Consider the following 20,787-nt stretch of genomic DNA (forward strand, 5'->3'; position numbering starts at 1 on the left):
GGGTCCCAAGAGCTTTAAATTATACCACTGCTTGCATACTCTCCAGTCTCTAGATTTTCTAGGCATGGAATCTCATACACGGAGAAGATTGGATTTTTGCATCTGTTTTTTTGTATTACTTTCATCTATAATACGCTATGCATATCCAAATTACAAAAGCATTCCTCAGTAATTATGCTTTTATAATGATGACTTATCCTTCTGAGTCAGTCTCTCAGCATCTGACTGGTGGGGGTGCAACATCTGTCGCCACCACCGATTAGCTGTATCCATAGCGGCAGCAACTGGAAATGCGCAGTTGCAGAGCAGCACAGCACAGCTCTGCTAACTGTATGATTGGCATGGCCAAGTACTGCACATCTACCACGTATTGGGTTGAATGGAGGCCAGATATGCAGTTCTCAGCCACATTTCTTACCAACCAGCCCAGCTTCAACAGCAATAGAGGTAAAATTAATATTATGGGTGTTCACATGTGGAGACTACACATGATTCCTTCTGAGATTATAGATGATATACATCAGATTATCTGACATTATGTTCATTCTGCTTCAATCTAGCAATGTAGCAACGTTGTCTGCAGCATAGAACCATGTGGCGATGGAGAATATCTTCAACAAGTTGATTCATCAGACCCCTGCTGCCCGAAATATGAATGCTTTCGTAAGTATACTATAAAGGCTGTATGTGATATTTGCCATTGATTTCCCAAATGATTTCAGATTTCAAAATTACATAAGCATTGTAATAAAAATTAATGAACAATGAGTTAATTATGATTATGTCTTTACAGCAATTCTTCCTCCAGTCACTACAAGACCTCCTACCGAGGTAAAAACATATATTATGTTTATTAAAATTCATCATTTATAATATTTCTTAACCTTTTTTTAGAAAAGAAACTAAATGTTGACATTTTCCCGCAGAGCATTAAACAAATGCTATTGACATTTTTTACATTTACTGTTTTTAGTAGATCACTTTCATTTTTGCTGTTTAGACTGAGTCACGGTCAGCAGAGTCATTTCAAATTCATTTGTGGGTGTGAAGTTCAATGACAGATGACAGCTCTCCTGTAACGTTGGAGGTCTAGAATGGGCAATGAAGTAACACTATATACACTCACTGGCCACTTTATTAGGTACACCTGTCCAACTGTGTGTTAAGACTTAATTTCTAATCAGCCAATCACATGGCGGCAACTCAGTGCATTTAGGCATGTAGACATGGTCAAGACAATCTCCTGCAGTTCAAACCGAGCATCAGTATGGGGAAGAAAGGTGATTTGAGTGCCTTTGAACGTGGCATGATTGTTGGTGCCAGAAGGGCTGGTCTGAGTATTTCAGAAACTGCTGATCTACTGGGATTTTCACGCACAACCATCTCTAGGGTTTACAGAGAATGGTCCGAAAAAGAAAAAAAATCCAGTGAGCGGCAGTTCTGTGGCCGGAAATGCCTTGTTGATGCCAGAGGTCAGAGGAGAATGGGCAGACTGGTTCGAGCTGATAGAAAGGCAACAGTGACTCAAATTGCCACCCGTTACAACCAAGGTAGGCAGAAGAGCATCTCTGAACGCACAGTGCGTCGAACTTTGAGGCAGATGGGCTACAGCAGCAGAAGACCACACCGGGTACCACTCCTCTCAGCTAAGAACAGGAAACTGAGGCTACAATTTGCACAAGCTCATCGAAATTGGACAGTAGAAGATTGGAAAAACGTTGCCTGGTCTGATGAGTCTCGATTTCTGCTGCGACATTTGGATGGTAGGGTCAGAATTTGGCGTAAACAACATGAAAGCATGGATCCATCCTGCCTTGTATCAACGGTTCAGGCTGGTGGTGGTGGTGTCATGGTGTGGGGAATTTTTTCTTGGCACTCTTTGGGCCCCTTGGTACCAATTGAGCATCGTTGCAACGCCACAGCCTACCTGAGTATTGTTGCTGACCATGTCCATCCCTTTATGACCACAATGTACCCAACATCTGATGGCTACTTTCAGCAGGATAATGCGCCATGTCATAAAGCTCGAATCATCTCAGATTGGTTTCTTGAACATGACAATGAGTTCACGGTACTCAAATGGCCTCCTCAGTCACCAGATCTCAATCCAATAGAGCATCTTTGGGATGTGGTGGAACGGGAGATTCGCATCAGGGATGTGCAGCCGACAAATCTGCGCCAACTGTGTGATGCCATCATGTCAATATGGTCCAAAATCTCTGAGGAATGCTTCCAGCACCTTGTTGAATCTCTGCCACGAAGAATTGAGGCAGTTCTGAAGGCAAAAGGGGGTCCAACCCGTTACTAGCATGGTGTACCTAATAAAGTGGCCAGTGAGTGTACATGGAAAAAGCTCACCAGGCAAGGTCTCTTGTCACCAGGAGCCTGCAGGGGTTGCTGGAGACCATAAGTCTAGGGAGTCCCAAAATGACAATCTATACCATCGGAAAAGACTGATGCCATTATAAACTTGTGATAGTTGGGAACCCACAAGGTGATTCTCCTTTGAGTCACAAGAGCTTCAAATTGCGCCACTGCTTGTATACTCTTCAGTCTCCAGATTTTCTAGGCGTGGAATCTCATGCATGAGAAGATTGGATTTTTGCATCTGTTTTCTTTCTATTACTTTTATACATAATACTCTATGTATATCCAAATTACAAAAGCATTCCTCAGTAATTATGCTTTAATGTTGATCATCTATCCTTCTGAGTCAATCTCTCAGCATCTGATTGGTGGGGGTGCAACATCCCGCACCAGCGCCGATTAGCTGTACCCGATAGTGGCAGCAACGGGAAATGCATAGTTGCAGAGCTGCACAGCACAGCTCTGTGAACTGTATGATTGGCGTGGCCAAGTACTGCACATCTACCCCCTATTGGGTTAAATAGAGGCCAGATATGCAGTTCTCAGCCTCGGCTACCACACATTTGTTACCAACCAGCCCAGTTTCAACAACAACAGAGGTAAAATCAATAATATGGGTCATCACATGTGGAGACTACATGTTTCTTTCTGAGCTTATAGATGATATACATCGGATTATCTGACATTATGTTCATTCTGCTCCAATGTAGCCATGTAGCAACGTTGTCTGCAGCATAGAACCATGTGGTGATGGAGAATATCTTCAACAAGTCGATTCATCAGACCCCTGCTGCCCGAAATATGAATGCTTTCGTAAGTATACTATAAAGGCTGCATGTGATATTTGTCATTGATCTGACAAATTACTTCAGATTTGAACATTACATAATCATTGTAATACAAATTAATGAACAATGAGTTATTTATGATTATGTCTTTACAGCAATTCTTCCTCCAATCACAGCAGGACCTCCTACCGAGGTAAAAACAAATGTTTATTAAAATTCATCATTTATAATATTTCTTTATTGTTTTTACCTTTCTTTGTCAAAAGAATATAAATAAATGTTGACGTTTTCTAAGAGGGCATTACACAAATAAATGTTATTGACCTTTTTGATATTTACTGTTTTTAACAGCTCACTTTTATTTTTGCTGTTTAGACTGGGTCATGGTCAGCAGAGTCATTTCAAATTCATTTGAGGGTGTGGAATTTAATTACAGATGACAGATCTCCTGAACTGTTGAAGGTTTAGAAAGGGCAAGGAAGTAAAACTATATACCATGGGAAAAGCTCATTAGGCCAGGTCCCTTGTTAGCAGGGGTTGAAGTTGACCTGGAGGTGCAATACTCGATGCAGCTAACGGACAGCCGTCATACTTATATAATATCTTACAATCACAAAGCTTTTCCCTTCCTCAATTCTTCAACCAAGATTTAATTTATCTCTTTAATTTAGAATATTCACATACCAGATACAAAATCACTAGTTTACTTATGCCAGGTGGCCGGAGATACCGATTTGTATCGGTAAGGTCCACGGATTCCAAGTGATATATAAAATACACACCTCAACATCGAAATGCCTCAACACCAAGAAGGAAAAGTGATGGAATTATGGAAATCACAGGATGGATAGACATGTTAATGATATGGAAAAGATACAATTGTGTATCTGAGTGTTCACCATTTTTTTCCGTAATATTATGTTTGTATGAATTTTAGGAGCCATGCAAAAATGTCCTCTGTGAGCCACCAGTCAAATGTACTAAGAATGGTGCTGGCCTAGTAGAAATACCATGGGAAAACATATGCTGCCCACGCTATGAATGTCGTAAGTCTTTCTATACTTTAGATATGCGTCTTCTACCTCACACTGACCCCTTGCACTGTGATAACTAATCAATGCATTGTCTTTTTCAGAATGCCAGGTAACCTGCGATCCTCCACCTATTTGTCAAGATTCAAGTCCACCATTTAGAATAGGAGACCCCGAGGTTGACTGTTGCCCAGCGTATGAGTGTGAGTACCTCTAGAAAGAGTCATCGACTGGGTTGTTAGAAAACGTAATGGTGCACGATGAGCCTTATTGCAAAATTTCAGCTCAGCTGTTTAGACTGGAAATATTCTTTAACGAATTATGTTTGGTTCTCTGACAGGTATCGTAGCACCTATCACAACTCCACCCACCCAATGTGCGGGTGTCACCTGTCCTACGGTAATCTGTACAGGAGATGGCAACTTAGTGGAAGTGGCCTCAGAAGATCCATGCTGCCAGAAATTCGAGTGCTGTAAGTTTTTTTTATCTATCTATCTATTATTTATCTATCTATTATCTATCTATCTATCTATCTCTCTATTTATTATCTATTATCTATCTATCTATTATTGATCTATTATCTATCTATTATTTATCTATCTATTATCTATCTATCTATTATCTATCTCTATCTATTATCTATCTATCTATCTCTCTATCTACTATCTATCTACTATCTATCTATCTATCTATCTATCATCTATGTATTATCTATCTATCTATCTATCTATCTATCTATCTATCGTTCCGTCTATTATTTATCTATTATCTGTCTATCTACAATATATCTATTATCTATCTATCTATCTATTATCTATCTATCTCTCATATCTATTATCTATCTATCTATCTATCTATTATTTATCTATTTATCCCATATCTATCTATCCCATATCTATCTATCTATCTATTATTTATCTATCTATTATCTATCTATCTATTATCTATCTATTTATATATCTATCATCTATCTATATCTCTATCTATTATCTATTATCTATGTATTATTGATCTATTATCTATTATCTATCTATTATCTATCTCCTATCTATCTACCCATCTATCTATTATCGATCCATCTATTATCTATCTATTAGCTATGTATTATTGATTTATTATCTATTATTTATCTATCTATTATCTATCTATCTCTCTATCTATTATCTATTATCTATCTACTATCTATCCATCATCTATCTATCTATCTATCGATCCTTCTATTATTTATCTATTATATATCTATCTACAATCTATCTCTCATATCTATTATCTATCGATCTATTATCTATCTATTATCTATCTGTCTATCTATTATTTATCTATCTATTGTCTATTATCTATCTATCATCTATCTATCTATCTCTCTATCTATTATCTAAGTATTATTGATCTATTATCTATCTATCTATCTATCTATTATCTATCTATCTATCTATCTGTCTATTATCGATCTACACTCACTGGCCACTTTATTAGGTACACCTGTCCAACTGTGTGTTAAGACTTAATTTCTAATCAGCCAATCACATGGCGGCAACTCAGTGCATTTAGGCATGTAGACATGGTCAAGACAATCTCCTGCAGTTCAAACCGAGCATCAGTATGGGGAAGAAAGGTGATTTGAGTGCCTTTGAACGTGGCATGATTGTTGGTGCCAGAAGGGCTGGTCTGAGTATTTCAGAAACTGCTGATCTACTGGGATTTTCACGCACAACCATCTCTAGGGTTTACAGAGAATGGTCCGAAAAAGAAAAAAAATCCAGTGAGCGGCAGTTCTGTGGCCGGAAATGCCATGTTGATGCCAGAGGTCGGAGGAGAATGGGCAGACTGGTTCGAGCTGATAGAAAGGCAACAGTGACTCAAATTGCCACCCGTTACAACCAAGGTAGGCAGAAGAGCATCTCTGAACGCACAGTGCGTCGAACTTTGAGGCAGATGGGCTACAGCAGCAGAAGACCACACTGGGTACCACTCCTCTCAGCTAAGAACAGGAAACTGAGGCTACAATTTGCACAAGCTCATCGAAATTGGACAGTAGAAGATTGGAAAAACGTTGCCTGGTCTGATGAGTCTCGATTTCTGCTGCGACATTCGGATGGTAGGGTCAGAATTTGGTGTAAACAACATGAAAGCATGGATCCATCCTGCCTTGTATCAACGGTTCAGGCTGGTGGTGGTGGTGTCATGGTGTGGGGAATTTTTTCTGGGCACTCTTTGGGCCCCTTGGTACCAATTGAGCATCGTTGCAACGCCACAGCCTACCTGAGTATTGTTGCTGACCATGTCCATCCCTTTATGACCACAATGTACCCAACATCTGATGGCTACTTTCAGCAGGATAATGCGCCATGTCATAAAGCTCGAATCATCTCAGATTGGTTTCTTGAACATGACAATGAGTTTACTGTACTCAAATGGCCTCCTCAGTCACCAGATCTCAATCCAATAGAGCATCTTTGGGATGTGGTGGAACGGGAGATTCGCATCAGGGATGTGCAGCCGACAAATCTGCGCCAACTGTGTGATGCCATCATGTCAATATGGTCCAAAATCTCTGAGGAATGCTTCCAGCACCTTGTTGAATCTCTGCCACAAAGAATTGAGGCAGTTCTGAAGGCAAAAGGGGGTCCAACCCGTTACTAGCATGGTGTACCTAATAAAGTGGCCAGTGAGTGTATATATCCCATATCTATTCTATTTATCTATCTATCCCATATCTATCTATCTATCTATCATCTATTTATCTATCATATACTGTATCTAGCTATATACCTACAAAATACATATAACTTAAAATGAACCTGATATCTGATTCATGCAGCCCAAACCATGGACATCATGAATGGCAGCCTGGTAAAATAATTGCAACCAAATTCATTGCTCTCTGAAATGTTCCAATGTTTCAGAAAAAATATACTTTAAAAATCAGACCAGTGACCATAGCCAGAGCCTAGACTAGTCCAGCACCGCCCTTGGCCGCCTCTTCCAAGCATCACTGCAGGTGACTGGCAGGTCTCGCTGTATGTGCACATGTGGGAGAGACCTGTCAATTAGCGGCAACAGCGCTTGTTCACCAACTGACTAGTTATGGTCGCTGGCTGGATGTGCAGAACCCTGCAGCATGTCATAGAATGGTATATTACACCTGGCTGCCATCGTGCAGACATGATCTTATTCATGCTTCCTCATTAATTGCCTGACATGTTTCTTTTACATGATCCAAAAAGACATAAAGCGGAAGATCACTGTCCTATAGTTTTGCATACTCAAAACCTCTTGAAACTTGAAATTACTGTATTGTACCTACTTTTCTTTTAAAAAAGTTTTTCTTTCTTTTTTTTCCAGTTCACCCTGAACCTGTAAGTAAATGACTAAATATCAAATATGTGAAATAATGCATGGTTAAATCATGGGGCCCAAAATCCTTAAAAATAGGTTTATAAATACAGTTATTGTAGGTTTTAGTCCTTTTTTATGGCTTTGCTTTGAAAAGTGTAATAAAAAACTAATAAACAGGGTGTTGTAAAATGCGGCACATTTATTTAAGGGATTGTCTACCATTTTATATATTTTGTCAGAGAGTTATGTGTTAAAGGGGACAGGCCTCTATACTAGAAACTCATGTCTTGGGGAGTGCCTCTCGCTTTGGAGGATCTGGCTCCTCCTACATTACATAGAGGATGGGCAATGTGTAATACATATTTTCCCCTTTGGGGGTGCTGAAGAGAAATTGCACACTTACTGCAGAGTGTGAGCAAAGGAGACAATTTGAGATTATTAAAAGATCCTTCTAATAAATACAGCGAAGGTCCAAAGTTTATATTTTTTGGTACAGACATTATTGCCTGCCAACCTTCAAGAATGACCTAACATGACTAGTGATACGTGCCAATATGTGCCCATAAATTGATTGTTGATGAATCTCTTTCCTCCATTGTGGACGGATGCTTTTTTTTTGTTAATGCTTTTGATATATTGTGGTTGATTTACGACTTTTTAATTTTTCTTTCATATTTATACAGACCTCAACCCCCAATGTAAGTAAAATTATATAGTACGTTTATCAATGTCAGTGTGTAATAAACTGAACGTATATGGCAAAAAATGCTTTAGTTCTTGTTTAGCTGAATAATATGAATACTTATTTTTCTAATTTTGACAGGCATGCGATGGAGTTACATGTGCCGAACACCATTGCTCTGCTGGCGAAAGCCTCCTTGTGAAGCAAACTTCAGATGATCCATGCTGTCCAGCCTTTGAATGTGGTAAGTTGAGAGCATTTCTTCTCACTTCGGAGCACCGCGTCCCTCTCTAGGACTGAAATCTCCATCATTACTCTTGGCTTTCAGTGAGTGCAGAGATTCTGAGTAGTGATGAGCGAGTATACTCGCTGCTTGGGTTTTCCCGAGCATGCTCGGGTGGTCTCCGAGTATTTTGGCGTGCTCGGAGATTTAGTTTTCGTCACCTCAGCTGCATGATTTGCGACTTGTAGACAGGCTGAATACATGTGGGAATTACTTAAGAAACAGACATTCCTCACATGTATACAGCCTGTCTAGCAGTCACAAATCATGCAGCTGAGACGATGAAAACTAAATCTCCAAGCACGCCAAAATACTCGGAGGACAACAAAGCATGCTCGGTAAAACCCGAGCAACGCGTATACTCGCTCATTACTAATTCTGAGCAGCTACAGACAGTGTCAATACTCATGGCTTTCAGTGAGTGTAGGGATTCTGAGTAGTTACAGTGTCATTACTCATGGTTTTCAGCAACTGCAGATATTCTGTGCTGTTACACACAGTTTATTTGGGATTGATAAGTAGTGAAAGAACTATTTTTCAGAAGATATATTAAAAAGCTTATTTTTGATTGTACTATTAATTTGTGCAAAAATGTAGACATTAAATATGTTTTTGGATTGTTCATGTTATTGGTTAACCTTTGTCTGGTAGTGTGAAGTCAATGTGACCCCATGCAGATTGCAAATCTAGTGATTTTTTTTTCATAGTACCAGACAAGGGCTAAAAAGCAATGAATGGTAATTGAAAAAATAGGTCAAATTGAAAGAACTAAACATCTATTCTATTTTATAGTGCCCACAGAAACGACACCTCCCCCTGTATGGACCCCAACACCTGGTGTAAGTATATCTAAATATTTCCTTCAATTAAATCAGTTTAATCCAGCAATCATACTCCGGCTCATTTCTTTTGGTCTTGCTTTCTATTGTATGAGCAACAAAAAGCAAAACCGAAAGAAATGATCTGGCGTATAATTTGGTATACATTCAACATGAAGGAGTATGTTCACACTTTGGCCATTAAATACACAAAATCTAAGATCGAAACGAAGTGAAAATATACACTGCTGTAAGTAAAAAGTGCATATAAATAATGTAGGATTCTTAGCAAACACTGTTTTTGATTTAAAAAAAAAGAGTAAAAGCAATCCCACCGAAACAAGGTGCACGCTTCGGGATGGTCCTAGCCTCTAGTATTAAAACTTTGCCATGTGTCGAAGTGACGTCAATGTGAATAAGTCGAGCAGGATCGGCACACCCAGCAATAGGAAGCTATATAAACGTAATGTCCAGCTCAAAGAAAGGTAGTGCAAAAAGTGGATGCTGAGTGTCCACCGTTTGGCTCATACACTTAGTAAGGTTTTAATACTAGAGGCTAGGACCTTCCGGACTGGGTACACCTTTTTGTGGTGGGATTGCTTTTAACTTTTTTTTTTTTTAATCAAAAACAGTGTTTGCTAAGTACCCTGTTATTTACATGCACTATTACTACTTACTTATAGCAGGGTATATGTTCACTTTGTTTATATCTAAGATTTTGTTTTGTACCCCAGAAAGTCTGATAATCCATCCCTTTGTTTTTTCAAAAACCCAGAATTGCAATTAAAATTATAGTATCTCTTTAAACTTACAAGTCAGGATGTAGCACTTCACCAGGTCTCACAACCCAAACCGGATACAATATTAAATAGATATGCCAGACCAGAAGAGGTATGTGTTCTTACTTTGAAAATCCACATCAAAAGTACAGTATGTTAAGCATTTTATGAGTCATTTTTCATATCCGGTAGAAAAACAGTCAAAAAGGATTATGCAGTGATTCTAGCATGAGGTTTCAAAGTAAGTACATCAGCCAAATCAGGTCTAAGATAACTATTTAATAATTTATGCGTTTTAGATTTCCAACTCTCGTCAGATAATCTCACAATCTAGATCTAGTTTCAAGATTAAATGTTTTATGGTATATGTATATTTGCAGTTGTTTGGGCTTTATACATGTTCATTTTCAGATGGAACTGATCTTTATTTTATTTGTAGAAATGTGACAATGTGAATTGCCAGACAGTCAATTGTTTCATGACGGGTTCCAAACAAGTTCTGATATCAGTGGATGATTGCTGCCCTATATATGATTGCGGTAAGTCATCCCATAATATGCCATATTTCACATTGACATAAAAGAGATATTCACATATTATATTTGTATTGTAGAATTCTTATTGACAGATATGCATTTTTTTTACAGAATGCGATCCTTGCAGCCCTGCCCCTGTTTGTAATGGAAACAAACCAATCATGACAATTGACCCAGAAATGGATTGTTGTCCAAAATACAAATGCCGTCAGTATTCATTCATTCGTATTATTATTTCTTAATGTTGATGAATTTTCTTGAAAATGCCAGGTCCAAGAAGAATATAATTTATATGAAACTCAAACTTTCAATATGCCTTAATCGTGCATATAAAAAGTGCTGTAGGACACTGCCTTAAAAATGCCCCTCATTTCATCAATGATTTTGTTCAGATTTTCATCTGAGTTTAATCCAAGTTTCATCATTTTTTCTTGAATGTGAAACAAATAATCAATCAAAAAAGTTTTCCCGTCTTCTCCGAGACCATGAAAAATGCACGGCGCTCCGATGGAATCATTTCTGCAACCCGTAGACTCGCATTGCTGATTTTGATTCGACACTTGGATCAATATCGGATATGTCTCTGTGATTTTGCGCAGACGTCTCGATACTCCCCAAAAATTGGACATGTGAAAAGCTTTATAGGCAATCATAGGTACAAGTGCTGTCCGTCAAAAATATGGATAAAACTTGTACGTGAAAAATGGACGTAGCCAAAAAAATATTGTTAGGCTAAGTTCACATGCCGTGAAGAAATCATCTGATAAAAAATGACAATTTTTCATCTATATTGTCATCTGTTCAGCATCTGCTTTTATATAATAGGAAGTAAATACAATTTACAAGACCAAATAGTTTTCTATGTTAAAAACTGCAATCTGTTTATAAAAATTGGATGCTATACGGTTGATACATATGGGATCCGATTTTTTTGGGAGCACCTCTGGACTTGAAAGAAGTGACTGGAGCATACTGCATTGTTTTCATGCACCCCTGTGGGTGTGATAACATAATTTACAGGAGCCGATGTCATTGTCAGCTCATGCAAATCTCGCGCATGCGCACAGCTTTTTCACTGACGTCATTGTGCCAGCTGTTCCTCTTGTTCCTGCTGCATCCGGCTGTTCTTCGGCTCCTCCATTGACATGAGCCGTCTTCTGCACTTCCGGTCATGCACACCGCGCCTATGAAGTCGGGAAGCATACGCCTGGCTATATAGGCGCAGTGATACTGCCAAAATGAGCAACGCTCATGTGTGAAATTTGCAGGGGTTGGCGATGACGTCGGCTGCTGCAAATTGTGTTATCACGCCCATAGGGGCATGATATCATGGAAAGAGGGCTGACTAGTCTGGGCAAACTGATGCCCCATTGACTAGTCAAAACTCTAATTAGCCCTGGTGTGAGTGCTGGATAACATTGGTCCTGGTGCTGTCCCTTTATTTCGCAGTCAACACTTGGTCACTTAGCCAGCCTACTGAGGGCAATGCCTGAGATCGGTCCTCCTCTAAAGACATGTTGTGTGTCCATGACAGGAGAGGATGAATTCACTTAAAAGTCATTTTGAATTATTTCATTTTCAGAATATCAAAAAAAAGGGTCATTGAAGGTTTCTTTCAGAAAGAATCCCTTTTGGCGTACTTTTGGGGTTTGTAAAAAGCGCTAGAAATTTGAGGTGTGATTTACAAGTCATTTTTTTCTTTTTAATTCAAACATTTTTTTTTCTCCCTTCTAATGGAAGTTTATGGGTAAATGGCTAGAAATATGTGATACCTAGAGTATGCTGTAATCTGAAAAGATTGCAAAAGACCTAAAAAAAAATGCACCAAAAGTGTTACAATGCCAAAACAAGTGCACTTGTGACCATCGATCTCATAGACAGTGAAATAAACCGTTGGGGTCATGTATGAGCACACCTGCTCCTTTCATACAGGGGACACAAAATTCCTGTCTTTTAGGATCAAAGGGTTTAGGTACCGTAATAAATGCGCATTGATGGGATAACCCCTTTAACTTAGAAAATAATGTCTTTAATATGTTCACGGCTTTTGTTTTCTTTTTTTTATAGCTGATGAAGCAACACCTCCTCCAAGACCGGTAAGTAAAAGCAATTACCTTCTTATAAGTATTTTTGGAGACCCAAGTTCTGTTTTTCAAAACCTCCTGCACAGACATAGAGTTATGTGTTGAAATGATGCCTGTCTGCAGTCACCACTAGGGGGAGCCTGCCGCATACAATACATGAATCAATAAAGTATTACTTATCAATGTTGTATTTTAATGTGCAGAATTGTCTATAGATCTAAGAATGCCATAGTGTATATTGACACAGCAGAAAGCGGAAAAATGGCAACTTATGTTTCTTTTTTTTACGTTACTACAATAAGCAAATGCTTTTGCTGGTATTTAAAAGGGGTCTACATTTAAGTTTATTTTTGTCCAATTATATCCTATTTGCTGATAGTAGTAGTTTAACATCCTACTGGACTATGAAGTCTATTTTCTAACCATTACATTTATTATTTTATTTTACAGATATCAACTACTCCGGTAAGACATGTATACAGATATATATATATATATATATATATATACAGTATATATATATATATATATATATACTATGACTTTAGTGGTCTTATCCCCTTAAGCTGCTGCAAATAGTTTAATAGTTTTATAGTTTTTAAGGCCAAATGTAGGCACAAACCTATAGCAAAACCAAAGAAATGAATTGGGGCATATGTTGGTATAGGTGCAGGGTGTAGCTGCATGTTCACACTGTGGCAATTTAAGATAAAAAATAGAAATGTGCAAATATGCTGCTGTAAGAAAATAATAATTGTACATGTAAATAACATAGGGTACTTAGTTGACACTATTTTGATTAAAAAAAAGCATAAAAATATTCCCACTGCAACAAGGTGAACCCAATCGGAATGGTACCTAACTATTGTAGGTATCACTCTCTATGTGCCAGCAGGCCTCAATAGAAGGAGGCAGACCAGGACACAGGCCTGACAGTTTTGCATCTGCCTATGGGAAGCTATGAAGGCAAAATGCACAACCCAAAAAAGGGGGAGCCATGCCCCTTGTATGTACAAGGTACAAAAAAACTAACACAAAACCAAAGAAATGAGCCGGAACATGCTGTTATAAGTGCAATGTGTAGGAGCACGTTCACAAAGTGAGCAAATACCCTGCAGTAACTAACTAAATAGCAATAGTACATGTAAATAACATAAGGTACATTACATAGGTGACATTATTTAGATCAAAAAAGCATACCTCTGGTATCTAAAAAGGGGGTCTACACGTCTTTTTTCCAATTGTACCTGCTTTTCTGCTAGTAGTAGCTTAATATCCTACTGGACTATGAAATCTATGGTCTAACCATTACATTTATTTACTTGTTTATTTTTTTACAGGCACCAACAACTCCGGTAAGATATACATACTGATGCATCTTTATACCATGACTTAAGTGGGCTTTTCCACTTCTGGACATCCCCTTAAGTTGCTACATACTGTATAATTTCATAGTTTAAGGTTGAAGGTAGAGAAAAACCTATAACCTTACATATTGATCAAAAAGAAGGCAAAAATGCCATGAGGCAGATGTTAATTCCTTCACATTAAGGGGAAAAAAATGCTTTAAGGGTCTGTTCCCACGGTCAGTAAACGCTGCGGGTTGGACGCTGCATACATCCTCAGCATCCAACCCGCAGCATCCAACCTGCAGTGTCCAGATGTTACAGCATAGTGGAGGGGATTTCATAAAATCCCATCTCCACTATGTGTGCAGGGCTGCCTCCGGCTTCCCTGCGTACATGCACATGCGGCGCGTCTTTCCCGACCTCAGCATGTCTATTTATCTTACGGAGACGCTCGGTCACCTGTACAATGTAATGGGACGTGGTGATTCCGCACGGTTCAATGAACACATGCGGAATCACCTGTGTTCAAAGCCGGCAGCGCTTTGGACGGAGCGGACATGTGTAATATGGAAAATCAGAACAGTTGCCTGATCATTGTCCATCACAGAATCTAGTAGCCATAACCTGTCATATTACATTTTTCAAGAAAAACATTCAGGCCCTCAGTGAACTTTTTTTAGTGACTTAACCATTGCAACATCATATGGTAGAGAAATTCATAATATTACTGCTCTTACATTAAAGAATCTATAATCTCACTGCTCTAACAGTAAAGAATCTGCATTTGTGATTATCATGAAATTGTATTAAAAACAGTCTATATTTACCTTCTGGACTACCACTGCTCCTCTACTCTCAGCCCTGTGTCCCTCGCTGATCTTCTGCTCAGAATTGTGACAGCTGCAGCTGGTCAGCACTCTCTGATGAGGGACTGGTGAGGTGACCCATGAGGGACACAAGGAAGAAAATTAGAGGGGAGGTCTGGGGCGTAAGTATAGATTTTTTTCAAATTCATGCAGCACCCTATGGCCATTAGTTAGGAGTTGTCACGTAGTGGACGACCCTTTTAATATTTTTTTGTCATCTGCCATCCCAACTGTGAGTAGACTGAAGAGTCATTGCTGCTACCTAACTGCTGGATTTAAGCTAAGAGTGTTTCTGTTAACTTACAGCAAGTAGATAGTGATGCAAAATTCAACCATAAGGCATATGAAAGACGGCGCAAACTAAATATGTTTCGTACTCCTTATTTGTTATAGGAGCCCTGTAAAGATGTCCTCTGTGATCCTATAAACTGTGTCAAAAAGGGCTCAACCCTCGATATCATCCCTTGGGCTGAAAGCTGCTGTCCACACTTTGTCTGCAGTAAGTCGCCTAATAAAACGAGTCACTTACTGAAGCAGTTTTGGAAACAGTATATGGAAAAAGCTGCAGCTTTACCATGAGAACCAATAACTACAGAAAGGTGTATCATTTTTATGTTACTTTCAGTATGCAAGGCCGACTGCAACCCTATTCCGATCTGTGATGATGGAAGACCTCCAGTAAGAGTTGGCGATCCGGACACAGAATGCTGCCCAGAATACAAGTGTGGTAAGTGCTTGCTCGGAGGAGTGAGTTTTTGGGTTGAGATTACATAAATCCTAAATAATATTTAACTTCTATTTCTTTCTGTGTTTTTTCTTAACAGAACCACCGCTTCCCCCGGTAAAGATCTACAACCTCAAATATAATATATATGACAGGATAGATTTAAAGAAGTGACTACTTTCAAAAGAAGCACTTCAACTGAAACGAAACAGGGGTTTATACCTTGTGACATTTGGGTAGATAAAGATGATAGAATCGTTTGCCCCCGCATCCCTTTTAGAGATATGTACCAGATTAGACTTTGATTCCAATGGTTTGCTGTGGGCATTACCTTCAGAGTCACAGCAGGAACAGTGATGACCTGGAAAGTGTTTCTTCTGGTATTGAACAAGGGATTTATCTCCTATATTTAGGTTATGATGTAAGATAATGCTTATATCATGTATTCTAACTGCATGTATCTTGTGTGCCGTAGTGTGCGAATGTGATTTGCCCCGTTATATGGTGTGCAGCAGGTGAAATCCCAGTTGAATATGACGGTGATGATCCTTGCTGTAGACAAACAGAATGTGGTAAGTATAAGCTCAATATTAAGGTTATCTCTTTGTCATTTGTGACCTATCACAGTGTTGTAAACGGCATATGTTCTTTTTTTTCCAGTACCAATAACACCAGTACCGGTATGTCAAAAGTTTTATATTTTACATCTATTTTTACAGTGTTCATGGTATCAGCTCTGTGCATTCAGATTAGCAGTTAATTAATTGTCATGAAATTCCTATATAGCGAAAGAGATAATTAACAAACCACCCAAATAGATGTTTGATAGCTTGACATTAAGATGCCCATGATGGCATGTTTGGGCATATGATAATAATGTAGGCAGATTACTGTCCCACAGCCCTTTTAAGGCTAAACTCCTGCATAGCAGGACTGAGACCCTGATTCCAGCGATGTATCACCTAATGTACTGAGCACAGCAGTTCTGATAGAAACGGTTTTCTCTGCTGCAGATCTAGCAAAGATCGGAATGCTGTGCTGTGTATAACCCCACCCACACCACTGACTGGCTGCTTTCTGTGTACACTGATTGGCTGCTTTCTGTGTACACAGCATATTGACAGAAAGCTGCTAATCAGTGGTGGGGGCGTGGCTGGACTAGGAATCACGAGACTCCTAGTCCTGTAGTGATAATCTCCTGCTGATAAAATGCCAATTTTATAGAAAAAGCAAAACACATCTTAATAAGTGACACATTGATGGAATCAGGGTCTCAGACGCTACATCACGATGCTTTCGGATTACATACAAATCCTACTGACATGTTCCCTTTAAAATTAGTATTTTCTGTGCTATGAGGACATAGCATCTCTGCTACGACTGGTTCCTGTACCTTTCACTTCTTCATGGATGCAAGTTTCTTCTTAACATTAACAGTAATCAGTAGCTTTTAGCAATAGTTTTACTATCAAGACCTTATGATTAACATCATTGTTGTGTTCTTTTGTCTTATAGACTGTTCCTCCCACTCCTCCTTTGGTAAGTTCATTCAGTATTCGCACACAGTGTCTTGCATTGTTTTTCAAATTGTTTTGTTAGCATTTATTGCTGTGGAGTTTTTTTCAGGTCAACAGTACTGTGATGTTTGATATTCTTCTCTGCCATTTTCCAATATGCTTCTCTAAAGGACTTGGGGGGGGTAAGATTGTGCCAAATCCCCATTTTCAGGGTTGATGGGTATTCCAGCTCTTGTAACCCCAGTAACCAGCAAATTATCCCCTATCTTTTGGATGTTGGATAACTTACATTTTGGTTAAAATCTCTTTAAGGACCAGTTGTTTCGGACTTTATAGACTTCCTTGTTTTAAAAGGGTTGTCCCATCTTTGTCGTTTATGGACATCATTAGGGTAGATCAGTAGTTTCCAATTTGTCTTACCCTAAGAACCACATTCAGCTCTAACAGATGGACAAGAGCCACATCCAGAGCACTCCAGGTAGGGACATCTAGACCCCTAACTCTTCCCGAGTAGTTACAGCCAGAGCCCCCGATTACCGGGATGATGTCCAAAGCTGTCAACCAGAAATCACACCAAGACCTTGTGCACCCTGCCTTATACCAACCATACATACATCCACGTGTTCTCATCTTACTCCAGTCCCAGTCGATATTCTCACATCAAACACTCCAAACCACTCTATTACTTCTAGCCTCAAGCGCTCCCTATTTGGTGCCACCATTCTATCTCCAGTTAACCATATTTATCTCTCCACTCTCATAGCCAGTGAATGTCCATCATTCTGTAAGGGCCAACTCAGAAAAGTCACCATCTGTAGACCCTCTCTCCTTAACTGTTTACTAATGTACCAAGCCGGCAGACAGCCGTATGCCATATAACATGAGCCCGTGAGCCATATGTGCCTCCCAAGGCAGAGGTTGGGGACCTCTGGGGTTGATAGGATGTCTTATAGATGTGGTCCTGCCGCTGAGAACAACATCTATCTTGAGAAGAAGAGATGGCTGTACACGCAGGACTTCCTCCATTAGCCTTCACAAGAATGCTGGAGCTCCCAACTCAATGAATAACAGAGAGGTGCGCATGCACGGCCAACTCTGCATTCTATAAGATTCCATGATGAGTCCCTTTTTTGAGACCAGCACCCATCAGACATTTTATATTAATTAATATCCTACCATTATTTTTCTAATTGTAAAATTGCAGGATATCAAAATGTTCCACCGAATAACACCAAAGTAGCAATCTACAAGAAACTGAGACAACACGTAACCAAATAGTTTATTCCAACTTTTCTCTGTTCCTTCAGCCATGTGATAGTGTTACATGCATCGTACCCGAGTGTCGTGAAAATGAGAAGCGAATTGTGAAAATTGACTCCAATGATCCCTGCTGCCCCTTGTATGAATGTGGTAAGTTTTCTTTTTATTTCAATGTAATGCACCTTTACAAAATAATTCATTTTTATTGGTGACCCTAAGTAGAAGTAAAGATGTGTTTTTGATAGAATGTTAAGGCTGTTCTATTGAGGGTTTTCCACTGCGTTTTTTTATGCTTTTTTTTGGATGCTGATTACATTTGGATTTTGTCTATAGACAGGAAAAAAAACCAAATATGCGCATTATATTTCTGAAATCTCATAGCTTTTGTTGGAACTGTAAGAAGCCGCCTTTAATTTGCATTAAAAAAAGCTGTACAAATGTAGCGTGTGAACACAGCCTAAAGGCCCCTTTACATTTAGCGATGCACCAGCGATCCCGACCACAATACGACCCGGTCAGGATCGCTGGTGATCGCTAAATGGTTGTTAGTGAGCTGCCAAACAGGCAGATCTCACAGCCATGCAGCAGCGGTCGGCGGCCGTACTTACCTTTCAGACGCAGCGATGATGTCTTCTTCCGCCCGCGTCCATGTCTCGCTCGTCCGCACCAGAAGAAAGCCGACGGCGAGAAATGGACCAGGCCGATCTCGTGCGATCAGCGATATCCAGCGGGGGAGCCGGTCAGAGGTGAGTATCACATGCTGCATCACAAAATCGGTGACGCTTTAGCGATATCGCTATGTGTAAGGGTTTGGATAATTTATGTTGGAAAGTGTCCTGTAAATAGGTTGATCACAGACTGTCCTGTTATTTGGACTTTCAACTATTTGCTTTATTCTGTTGAAACTGGAGGCAAGTGTTTACTTTTCCCATAGCAAACCCAGAGGGCAAATAGAGTATTACTGGTTACTCAATTAAATAAATGGACCATCAATTAAATGTCTGTACAACTTAGGTCCTCCAAAAAGACTCTCCTTGTTGTGACTGTCTGCTCTGGACAACCTTAACTGCCAAGAAAACTTGCAATATTATGTCAGTGTAGCCCCTCCCCTCTCCATAGAACTTTATGAGCCCCAACTGTAACCTATCTCAGTAATGGGAAAGTCTGTGTTTTACAGATTTTACCCCTGAACTGAGAATTTTGAGAATGAAAGATCAGTCGACAATAACATATATTACAAAGTTTCTTCTTTTCATTTGTACTATTCATTTATGGAAATAAAATTAAAATGACAGTAAGGCTAGGTTCACATTGCGTTAACACAGCCCGTTCAACGCGAAGCATTGACGGGCTGCGTTAACACTATAGCATAACGCGATATGCATTATGCTATACCGCTAGCGCAGATGCTCCATCTGCGCCAGCGGTGACGGAGCCTCAGACGCTGCAGCCAGCGTTCAAGGCTCCGTCACTGAATGACGGCACATCGCAAACACGTGTCGCTTTACAGCATGCGTCGCGATGCGCCCGACAATGGGTCTGAATGGCAGCGTTAACGGACTGCTATAACGTAATGTGAACCCAGCCTTATTCTTTAATGGTTCCTTATGATTTCCTAATTTGTCTGTTAAAACTGTTGGCCATCTGTAATTTTTGGAGAAAGTGAAAAATAAAAAAATAAAGTCAGCAATCCTTTTTTTCCCATGTACTAACTATGCAAATGAATGAAAGCCAGGTGATTGTCACTTTGACTGGTGAAATGTAAAATGTGTAATCAACTTCCAATAGGGCTACATAGACTCAATTCTCCTACTAATACTTCTCATGGGTAATACCATGCATAATAAAATTACGTAGCTGTGAGAATGAAATGTAGCATTACTATAGAAATTTCTTGTTATTTCCAGCACCATCACCAACACCACCCTCAACCACTACTCCTGAGATACCAGAAGTAAGTATGACCCCACACCATAACCAGATACTATCATTCATGGACACAACCAATTGTTCCTCATTTTTAAATATTTTCTGCTATTTCAGTACTGCAATTATGAGTGCCCAGTGAAGGAATGCCCCAAAATAGGCTCCTTTCCAATATTAACTGGAGGAGATGACCCATGTTGTCCCCAGTATAGATGCGGTAAGTTACAACTGGTAGGAAAGCAATCAGTGAATTAGGTTAATCAAGTCCTGGGATCCACTTCAGGAAGAAGTGTTATTCTATGGACACACATATTCAGAATCTTTGTTTTTAAGAGGAAAGTGTCATAAGGAAAAGTTTAAATCAGGTTTTATGTATTAAAAATGTTTTTCTTTCATATCATCAGCTGTTTTTAAAAATAAAACAAGATATGTTGCAAT

General features: G+C 39.3%; 1 protein-coding gene across 1 annotated transcript in view; it reads left to right on the plus strand.

Annotated features, from left to right (window-relative positions):
- LOC141085016 (uncharacterized) overlaps positions 1 to 20,787 on the plus strand; it is a 118,356-nt gene that overhangs the window by 24,293 nt on the left and 73,276 nt on the right. Inside the window, exons 41-67 of the mRNA XM_073569940.1 lie at positions 561 to 663; positions 794 to 831; positions 3,078 to 3,180; positions 3,827 to 3,897; positions 4,093 to 4,201; positions 4,291 to 4,389; positions 4,527 to 4,658; positions 7,532 to 7,545; positions 8,209 to 8,223; positions 8,349 to 8,451; positions 9,283 to 9,329; positions 10,387 to 10,449; positions 10,527 to 10,626; positions 10,735 to 10,830; positions 12,691 to 12,719; positions 13,158 to 13,172; positions 14,048 to 14,062; positions 15,316 to 15,421; positions 15,548 to 15,649; positions 15,747 to 15,763; positions 15,984 to 16,067; positions 16,122 to 16,218; positions 16,307 to 16,326; positions 17,162 to 17,185; positions 18,471 to 18,573; positions 20,331 to 20,377; positions 20,467 to 20,566. Of these exons, the coding sequence (XP_073426041.1) occupies positions 561 to 663; positions 794 to 831; positions 3,078 to 3,180; positions 3,827 to 3,897; positions 4,093 to 4,201; positions 4,291 to 4,389; positions 4,527 to 4,658; positions 7,532 to 7,545; positions 8,209 to 8,223; positions 8,349 to 8,451; positions 9,283 to 9,329; positions 10,387 to 10,449; positions 10,527 to 10,626; positions 10,735 to 10,830; positions 12,691 to 12,719; positions 13,158 to 13,172; positions 14,048 to 14,062; positions 15,316 to 15,421; positions 15,548 to 15,649; positions 15,747 to 15,763; positions 15,984 to 16,067; positions 16,122 to 16,218; positions 16,307 to 16,326; positions 17,162 to 17,185; positions 18,471 to 18,573; positions 20,331 to 20,377; positions 20,467 to 20,566 (1,852 nt within the window). The remainder of the gene's footprint in view (positions 1 to 560; positions 664 to 793; positions 832 to 3,077; positions 3,181 to 3,826; positions 3,898 to 4,092; positions 4,202 to 4,290; positions 4,390 to 4,526; positions 4,659 to 7,531; positions 7,546 to 8,208; positions 8,224 to 8,348; positions 8,452 to 9,282; positions 9,330 to 10,386; positions 10,450 to 10,526; positions 10,627 to 10,734; positions 10,831 to 12,690; positions 12,720 to 13,157; positions 13,173 to 14,047; positions 14,063 to 15,315; positions 15,422 to 15,547; positions 15,650 to 15,746; positions 15,764 to 15,983; positions 16,068 to 16,121; positions 16,219 to 16,306; positions 16,327 to 17,161; positions 17,186 to 18,470; positions 18,574 to 20,330; positions 20,378 to 20,466; positions 20,567 to 20,787) is intronic.

This window comes from Dendrobates tinctorius, unplaced genomic scaffold (genome assembly GCF_039654945.1).
Source record: "Dendrobates tinctorius isolate UK_male_01 unplaced genomic scaffold, ASM3965494v1 ptg000028l, whole genome shotgun sequence".
NCBI lineage: Eukaryota > Metazoa > Chordata > Amphibia > Anura > Dendrobatidae > Dendrobates > Dendrobates tinctorius.